We start from the raw sequence: 8,478 nt of genomic DNA, 5'->3' as shown, positions 1-8,478 counted from the left end.
TATTGTGGTATACTTCTGGATTTAATGTAAGCGTACATTTGATATCATACTTATACATGGTGAATTCTTAGAGATTATACGGTTTTACAAAGAAGGGTTATTACAAAGATTAGTATAGTTTCTTACCCACTCATATCTTTTGTTTTGCACCCATCCAAGTTTTAACTGCCGAATGTTCGTATCGACGAGGATTCTTGGCAATCTCGGGATAGAAGGCTACTTCTGAGGGTATAATCTTTATCCATTTTACTGTACTTACTTATGCTCTAACATCTTGTGTGAAGTGGGCTCATTCCCTCTCACCAGCGCACTTTGGTATTTAGGCACTCTTAGGTTCAAATTTATTCATATTTTTCCACATCTTTACACTTTATGGTTTCGTCATCTTCCAGGTGTCGGCCATCACATCTCGATTCGGAGTCTTTATGGACATTCTAGGTCGGGGTGTGTCAGTGCGGCAGCAGTAGAGAGAAAGAGAGAGATGTGTAATTGTGGGTGTGTTATATTCCACCTCATTATGTTTTTATTTATAGTAGTAGGGAATGTTAATTCCTTACCCTTTTAGGATTATAACTTTTAGTAAGTAATCAACTCCTAATAGGAATATACGATATATCCCTAGATCTACTAAGATTTACACAATTACATTCCTAATATAATAGGACTGCAATAGAGAAATTTCATTGACAAAACAAATTTGCTAGTTTGACATTTTCTTAAATAGAAACTTGGAGAATTACGTGTCAAGCTTGTATTCGCTAGGAACACCAACCCAACTAGAGTGATACCCTGGAAAATTTCTCCAGAAATTGGGGCTCTTTTTCTGCTTTGGCGTTTAGGGGCGGGAACCCGAGAATTAAAATAGTAAATAATTTTAAAAAAAAAAGCATCAACTTTTTCTCCTTTTCTCTTTTGTTTTCGGCCAGCGGCTCTTTTTCTGCCTTTGTTTTCACCATTGGACCAACGATCTCAAGGCTCGAACAGGTAAACACTTATTTATCTATTTAAGTTTACAGTTTGTTTTGTTCTTCTCGCGTTTCTCTTATCTGCTTCATTTGTCTAATTTGGAACTTATTTTCTGAATTTAGATCCATGCATCGTTATATTTAGCATCCCTTCCTTCCACCCATTTTTTCGGAAGAGGAGAACCCCAAAATTTTGGGTACTTATTTTTGTTAACAAAGTTTAGGGTACTTATTTTTGTTAACAAACTTTAGAGCTTTGAATGTTTTCTTTCTGTTTTGGAATAAAGGTCTACGGGGTTCTAATCTTTCATTGTTTCTGCATTTTGGGCATTACCCAGTTGAGATGCTTAAATGTGTTGAATCTCAGAAAAATTAGTATTTGGGTTTGTGTTGTTCCGGATTATCTTGGGGGCAAGTTGACAAGCATGTATGATTGTATTCGGTGATCGGTTTTGTTCAGATGCTTGTATTGAGTTATCTCAGTTCATTTAGGTAGCAGGTTGGTTGTACTGAGACTTATTTGGATTTTGAGTCCATACGAAAAATCGAAGCTTGGTTTGGAAGAGATGGGGTATATTGGGGCACATGGTGTGGCTGCTTTACATAAACACAAGTACAGTGGCGTGGATCACTCTTACGTTGCCAAATATGTCTTGCAACCCTTTTGGAGTAGCTTCGTTAAGATCTTTCCCCTTTGGATGCCGTAAGTTTCTTAATCTTCTTCTCTGATTCTATTGATTACGAGTGTTATGATTGACTAAAGTTCAGTTTATGTACTCTTCTCTTTGGCTTTAATTGGTGGCTACAGTCATGAGTTTTCTGGTGTTAGCGCGCTCATGCGTCTGTTCTCGAATTTAGGAGCATAAGTTTTCTGTTTTAGTAGTTTCTGCTAGGTTTATCTTGGATTTAGGTTAGTCAATAGTCTACTTTTGATACATTTATTTTAAGAAAACTGCCAAATAGACGAGCAAACATTTGTAGTTTGCACGTCGAGCTCGAGATCTTTAGCTGACTTCATGTAAATTTACAAACTCAGCAATATGCAGCTATCTTTTGCTTACGAGATGGAATACTTCTCTTAGTTGATTTGTGGACTTACAAGAATGAAAATTTGTAGCATTTTTTTTCTGAGACTAGATTATGTCTTCTTTGGCAGTCCCACATCAGTGGGGGAAGTCAACAAGAGTGGCTTTAAATATGATTACTCTATTCTAACTAATACCGAGGTCTTTTGTGGTATAACCTCACACTTGACAGATTGGGCATATGGTAAAGTTGGGAACTCTATAAGTGTCGTTAGAGAGAGCCCCCCAGCCCCGTCAATCTAAAAAAATTTAACATGGTATCAGAGCCCACGGTTATATGACCGTGCAATCCAAAAACTTGTCACCAGGAAGTGTGGGCTTGGAAACAAACTTGGATTGTTAACATAGAGGAGTATAAGTTTGTTAACTCTATGACCCTGCATAGAATATTTTATATGATAAAATAGAATGTTTGTTAGCATTACTGATTTATGACTTTTTTGAACCAGTTACTTTACCAATACCCTAACCCTTGCTGTTGTTAATGGGCCCACGGAGGGTCTAATGCTGATATATTTGTCCCATTTTTTCACAGCTTTCGTTGGTAAACTCCTAATTTCATTCTGCTACTCTTTACTTGTATGCACAGCTTGAAGTTACTTGTAAACCATTACTCTAAAAACTCTTATTTTCTCTCTTTACATTTTCAGTTTCTGGTGGGCTTTACAACTTGGAAAGTCTTTTCCTTTCCTGAGTTGGGTCCCCGTTCTTAATGGTAAGGCCGAGCCTAATTTAGTTGATGCCGTATAAATGATATTTACATCAAACACATGTAGGAATCTACATTTTGCGAGACATGACTGCATGCTATGTTTTCTGCATTTATTTTGCAGTACCTATCTATATTGAGCTCAATGTCTCTTTGACATTTATGCGCGCTGATTACCGTGGTTATATTTATTGTGGATGACTATTTCTTTGGCTGCTTCGCCATTGCAGTTGGTCTGAAATTTAATTCCTTGTTTTTACTTCAGAAATCACAACATACAAAACTGTGTTGGTTCTAATGATAGCTTTTGCTGTTCTCCCAACGCTCACATTCAAGTTTGTAATTCATTGTTATCCATACTACTCTTGGCATATTCATGTGTTAGAGGCTCAGAGTTCATGTGTAAACTTTTAGTACGTTGAAGGCCATTCGACACTTTTCCTTATGTTGGTTTATGCATGCGTGCAGTGTGTCCAACGTTCATAAGGTTGTTCAAGCAAGGAAAGCAAGTACGCTATTGGCCCTGGCAATGGTATTGCTTCCATCTTTCTGATGTTATGCTAATTCTAGACACTTGATTGGCTTAATGGGTGTTTCATGTTGTTTCTTCTCAGCTTTACCATTGTTGAAGGAAAGCTGTGTTTTGTAATTCAAGACCACATTAGAATACTAGGTCCAATATTTTTTAGGGAACTTTAACGAAAAGCACCTGGTACTGTTCACTTTAACGAAAAATCACATTTTTACACTAAAAAGTCAATCATGGTACTATTCACTTTACCCTTTATTTTGTCCTTATCATTAAAACTCAAAGTTTTCAAGCCATTTTCATTAGTTTTCCTTATTTTTTAATCTGTGCAGTCACTGTTGTATCTTCCATTTGCCATTGCAAATGCACTGATGGCTAGACTGAACGACGGGTATGTTGCATTTGATATTACGTTGTGAGCTCTTCAAGTGGAAATGTTATTCTTGTGTTGTTGATGGTCTTGACGTTTCTCATGTATTGAACTTCCTGTGTTTGCAGAGTTCCTTGGGTCGATGAGAGCTTGGTTCTTCTTGGTTACTGTGCATTTACAGGTACAGGTACAGTAATATGTTACTTAGGTCCGTGTATTGGAAATACATGACACGCTACTATTTTTATGGATATAGTGTCTACTTACGAATTTCATTAGCCGATATCATGTCTTTTGGCTGAATTTTCTCCTTTTCTTAACGCAACGACTCTATCTTCACTTTGCAACATCAGTCGTTCATGAGATCACAACAACCTTTTGTTTTAGGTGAGAACAGGGTATTATGTGCTCATTCTTTCTCCTACACGACACGACAAGAAATTTAGAAATATTCACATTGCATCCGTTTCCTGAGTTCTCTATGCGTTTTTCAGTTTTCGTTTCAGACGCGCTTGCAAAGTCGAGAATGGTGCAGCTCAAGGAAGGTTTCTTGTCGATACAAAATGCAAACAGGGGATATCGACATTTGCCTGTTTTCAATACAAAACGTAGCTTTATGTATACATGACAGGAACGTAGTCATGAACAATGATGAATAATGTGATGATACATGATACTGAATCTTCGCCATGGTCTCACTTAAAGAAATGAAACCACCGTTGCGGTTGTGGTTGCGGTTTTGGTTTTTTTCCCCGACCTATAACATGTGGTACTATAGAGTTGTTAATTATTCAATCTCTGGGAAGTCAAATTATATAGCCCTCTCCAGCCACCTTGGCAATCTTAATGATGCTTTCATCCCAAGCCTCGTAAGGAACACCGAATATAATAGGTGTAGCAAGAACACGAAGGATCCGCAATTAATCAATACCTGTTACAACTATAAAGCCTTAATACTTCAGTATATAAGAGAGTGTGTGCGTGAGAGAGGCAGAGAGAGATATACCAGAGTACCAAATAAGACATAAATCGCTTTCATTGACGGGACTGTATAGATGCCAGATGCAGTGAATATGTATGTTAGAGAAGCATGAATGTTTATAGTGATCTGCAAGCAAACCGATCCACGAACAAAACCATTGAACTCAAATACTGGTACTGCATAAAGCAAATATCAAAGGATGGTTTAAAAGGATAGTAAATTACCAAAGCAAGTATGTTTTCACTTATCAAGAACGACGATATCAGGACATACCCTACAAGACCCAGTGATCGAACCTGCACATATAATAAAACTGTTACCATCAGTAAAAGCTTTTTAACTGGTTAAGAGACAACCACTGCTTGCAACAGATTTCATGAATTCGGTGCACAAGGGAGGAAACACTACAATTGTGCACAAGAAAATTGAAAGACTCCAGTTTGCTCCCGACCTGAGAAGATAAAAAATAAAAGTTAAAATTGCCAAGCAGCACGACGTAGACTCACCATAAAACTATGATGTCAAAAAGGTAATCCTTAGCCACTGCTTAAACTAATTTGAATCACTTCATACCTCCATAAACTTCCCATTGTGAAACCAACTAAACCATGCTTAAGCTGCACAAGATAATCAATTAGCATGGTTAAGTGCAAACATTCGATATTCACCAAATTTTAGGTGAAACCAGGCCATCTTGATCAATTGGAATGGATCTACTAATCTGGAATGGTTTGAGAATTATGACAATATCTCAGCTATTTTATGCAAGGAGAGATTATGAAATACTATGATGCAACTTGTTCAAACATGAAGAATTAGAAAATTGCTATACATACTAATTCACAATAACAAGAACAACTTGACAGACAGCATGCTCACCAGATAGGTTAAGGCTTTCACCGGACCAGACAGGATTAACAACAGCATAGTTGTTGCAACCTAGCAAGATCAGAAAACCATTGCAATTATGTAACACAAAACACTACACCAAACCACTTCAAACATGGCAGGTCATGGATGGTCACAAACCATAGTTTTTCTTCCAGTGGCGATGCCCCATCTCATTGAGGTGATCACTATCGGCAGCGAGAAGAAGCAGCCAAAATAATTCTGCACTAAAACAAACATTATTGAGATAACCTATACTAGAATGCATAACCTCTCTCTAGCCCTATGCCTCTTAGGTTCTTATCCTTTAGGTCTTCCTCCACTAGCAGGCAAACCGTCACAGATAATCACAGCAAAGTTCATACAAAACCCGACATGAGTACACTAGTTATAAACATCAAATTCATACCAGGAACAAAAAAATAGAAAAATTAACTTGAGGACTTATAAGTTAGAACCAAAATAGCTATCAGATTGTTCAAAACTTGTTTTTGTATATCTCTGCACACAGTCAAAGATTGAAGCGAAGTATCCTAACAGCAAAACTAAGTGTCTATACTGTTAAAATTGAAAATTAAGAAGAAAAAAAATCCCAACAAAATATGTAAAGCAAGCTACTTTATAAGCAAGAACATTAACAAAAGCATCATACATTACAAAATTAAAACTGTTAACTTGGGTTCTTCTCTGAACTATCAAAAACCCAATTTCAATTCAACCTAACAAACCTCAATTGCGAGAGAATTGCTGAGGAAGTACACCAAGCCAGTGAGCGCAGCAAACATGGAGCACTCCACCAACGCTAATGTCTTCTTATAAACGACGCCGTCCGCCGAAAGGTCTTCGAGCCCGGTTGAGATTCCAGCGCTTTCTTCCTCATTTCTAGAAAGCGACGACGTTTGGCTCCCTGCGGCCTTCAGAAATTTGCAGGTGGGGTTGGATAGCAAAATTGGGGAAAACGAAAAGGGGTAGGGTTTGAGGGAAAATTTGACAGCTTGAGAGGTGGGGGAGAGAGCGGAGTGGAGAGGGGTAGTTTGGGAAATGAGGAAACGTGGGGTGAGGTGGTGGATTTGCAGAGGAATCATGGAGGTCACCGACTGAGAGAGCTCAGAGAAAGTGAAGAAATTTGAGAGCGGGAGAGGAGATTTAGATTGGGCTTAATGGGCCGTCAAAGTGTTGGGCCTGGTTTAATGTTGTTATAATGACTGGGGTGGGCCTTTGTACCAAAAATGCCGATGGTCCGGTTTGGTGTGAGTTTTTTATTTTTATTTTAAGGGTTCTGAGAGCGTGGTGCACCCAATGATTTGATCAATGCACTCATTACCTTATTGCACTGATTTAATAATTTAAAGAGATTTTATAAAGAAATCAAAATTAAAAAAAAAAAAAAAAATAATTTTTTGGACATTTATCTTAATAATGGATTCTTGATGAATTAGATATGTAGTCTTAGGGCAAAAGTTGGAAATACTTTTAAAATGATTAAAATTCTTTATAGAGAAAATGTTTCTGGTTTCAAAACACTTGCTTGCATTTTTACTAAAGATTGTTTTCAAAAATATTTTCACAAAAACGCTTTCAGTCATTTAAAAGTAGTTCCAAACAAAAATCCTTAAACGAATTTGGGATTTTTATATTTTGGTTTCAAGTCACAACCGTTGAAGCTAAGCATTGAATTATTAGGAAAAGCTTAGGCAAAAGCACATGACAAAGAAAGTGCATGTCAGACAAGAAGCATGTTTATAGAAAAAATCTGCAGGTAAAGTTTGTACCTAATGATATGATAAGCATATTCAAAACAAAAGCAATCTTATGATCCCCAAAACATTTAAAAACATCATTAATTTGCAGCACAACAAAATTATTAATCAAGGCAGCAGAAGAATGGAAAACATCATGATGTTTTACTAAATTAAATTAAACAAAACATTATTTTGGTAAATAATTGTTTGTGTCCCAATCGTTGCACGGGGATCTGCATGCCTTGGGCGTGCCATCTTTGCTATTATTTCCACCTCCATTTTCGTTCTGCTATTGGTTTTGGTTAGAAAGGGTAGCAACTACATTCAATCAATCGAGATGTGAATAGGGAGCGGCTGAGATGCCTTTATGAGTCTTTTCGACATTCGAAAAAATGAATTTCCATAATGAAACTGTCAGCTGGTTCCATTTTTAACGAAAAAAATAACAATTACGTGATATTATATGATTGAAGTTTAACTTCACATTATTAGTTTAGAATATGGGTCTATTTTGACATCTTAGTAGCATGTATATTTTTCTTTAACTCAAGTGTAGGATTAAGTTCAACAAAAGTAAAACAAGCAATTTGACCGAATGAATTTGTTTACATTTGTTGTTTCCTTTTTTTTTTTTTTTTTTTTCTTGTGTGCTTCAAATTTAGGTGGGACTAAAAGGGAGGGATTTGTTGCTAAGTCATGTTCCATGTCAAATCATTTTCGATCACTTAATCAGATGGAGATTGAAGCTTAACCAACTTTATTGAACCTCTCCATAATTAGATTCGTGCTTGCGATAATCTGTCGTGCAAGCGGCACTAATTAAGCATAAATAAGTTTTTCTATTTATGCTAGGTGGGCTGTTGACAATCTCACACAAGACAATTCTCATAAAAGTATAAGATTTTTATATTTTCGTATTATTCAATCACATATTAGTTCTGTTTGATCTGAGAGTTGTCATAGTAAGACAACCTTAACCAAGTCTCTCTCGAATCTCAATACATAGAGCTATTTATGTTGGTGATCTACCAAGTTTTGATCTTAATGTTTGTGCTCTAACAACACAAACATAAAGAGACGATGGCAACCCCTTTCCTCAAATGAGGGAGGGCGAGGAGATTTGAGAAAATAAGAGGAAAACGAAACAAGAAATCAACGGTGAGACAACGCTCAACATAGTGAGACATTGCTCAGGACAAGCACCATCC

At 36.8% G+C, this 8,478-nt stretch overlaps 2 protein-coding genes across 2 annotated transcripts; one reads left to right on the top strand and one right to left on the bottom strand.

The window, feature by feature from the left end:
- The first annotated feature begins 886 nt into the window (after nt 1-886).
- Nucleotides 887-4,453, top strand: LOC126594912 (choline/ethanolaminephosphotransferase 2-like). The gene is made up of 7 exons (XM_050261175.1): nt 887-984; nt 1,458-1,668; nt 3,228-3,291; nt 3,621-3,679; nt 3,787-3,845; nt 4,012-4,045; nt 4,153-4,453. The coding sequence occupies exons 2-7, from the start codon at nt 1,532-1,534 to the stop codon at nt 4,268-4,270; spliced, it is 471 nt and encodes a 156-aa protein (XP_050117132.1). The 5' UTR covers nt 887-984; nt 1,458-1,531; the 3' UTR covers nt 4,271-4,453.
- On the bottom strand, nt 4,252-6,661 carry LOC126594911 (uncharacterized). The gene is made up of 8 exons (XM_050261174.1): nt 6,257-6,661; nt 5,670-5,750; nt 5,520-5,579; nt 5,214-5,257; nt 5,049-5,091; nt 4,865-4,936; nt 4,665-4,766; nt 4,252-4,589 (listed from the first exon to the last, which is right to left on the bottom strand). The coding sequence occupies exons 1-8, from the start codon at nt 6,611-6,613 to the stop codon at nt 4,470-4,472; spliced, it is 879 nt and encodes a 292-aa protein (XP_050117131.1). The 5' UTR covers nt 6,614-6,661; the 3' UTR covers nt 4,252-4,469.
- Between the last annotated feature and the right edge of the window lie 1,817 nt (nt 6,662-8,478).

The sequence above is a fragment of the Malus sylvestris genome, chromosome 13 (genome assembly GCF_916048215.2).
Source record: "Malus sylvestris chromosome 13, drMalSylv7.2, whole genome shotgun sequence".
In the NCBI taxonomy this organism is placed as follows: domain Eukaryota; kingdom Viridiplantae; phylum Streptophyta; class Magnoliopsida; order Rosales; family Rosaceae; genus Malus; species Malus sylvestris.
This window is presented reverse-complemented; position numbering and strand designations above follow the sequence as displayed.

Excerpts from the sequence above, each read along its gene's own strand:
- LOC126594912 (XM_050261175.1), top strand. The coding sequence starts at position 1,532 with ATGGGGTATATTGGGGCACATGGTGTGGCTGCTTTACATAAACACAAG. Across the intron at positions 1,669-3,227 it reads ATCTTTCCCCTTTGGATGCC|TGTGTCCAACGTTCATAAGG; the intron begins GTAAGTTTCTTA and ends GCATGCGTGCAG. Across the intron at positions 3,846-4,011 it reads CTGTGCATTTACAGGTACAG|TCGTTCATGAGATCACAACA; the intron begins GTACAGTAATAT and ends TTGCAACATCAG.
- LOC126594911 (XM_050261174.1), bottom strand. The coding sequence starts at position 6,613 with ATGATTCCTCTGCAAATCCACCACCTCACCCCACGTTTCCTCATTTCC. Across the intron at positions 5,751-6,256 it reads GCAATTCTCTCGCAATTGAG|AATTATTTTGGCTGCTTCTT; the intron begins GTTTGTTAGGTT and ends GTTTTAGTGCAG. Across the intron at positions 4,590-4,664 it reads ATGTCTTATTTGGTACTCTG|GTATTGATTAATTGCGGATC; the intron begins GTATATCTCTCT and ends TAGTTGTAACAG.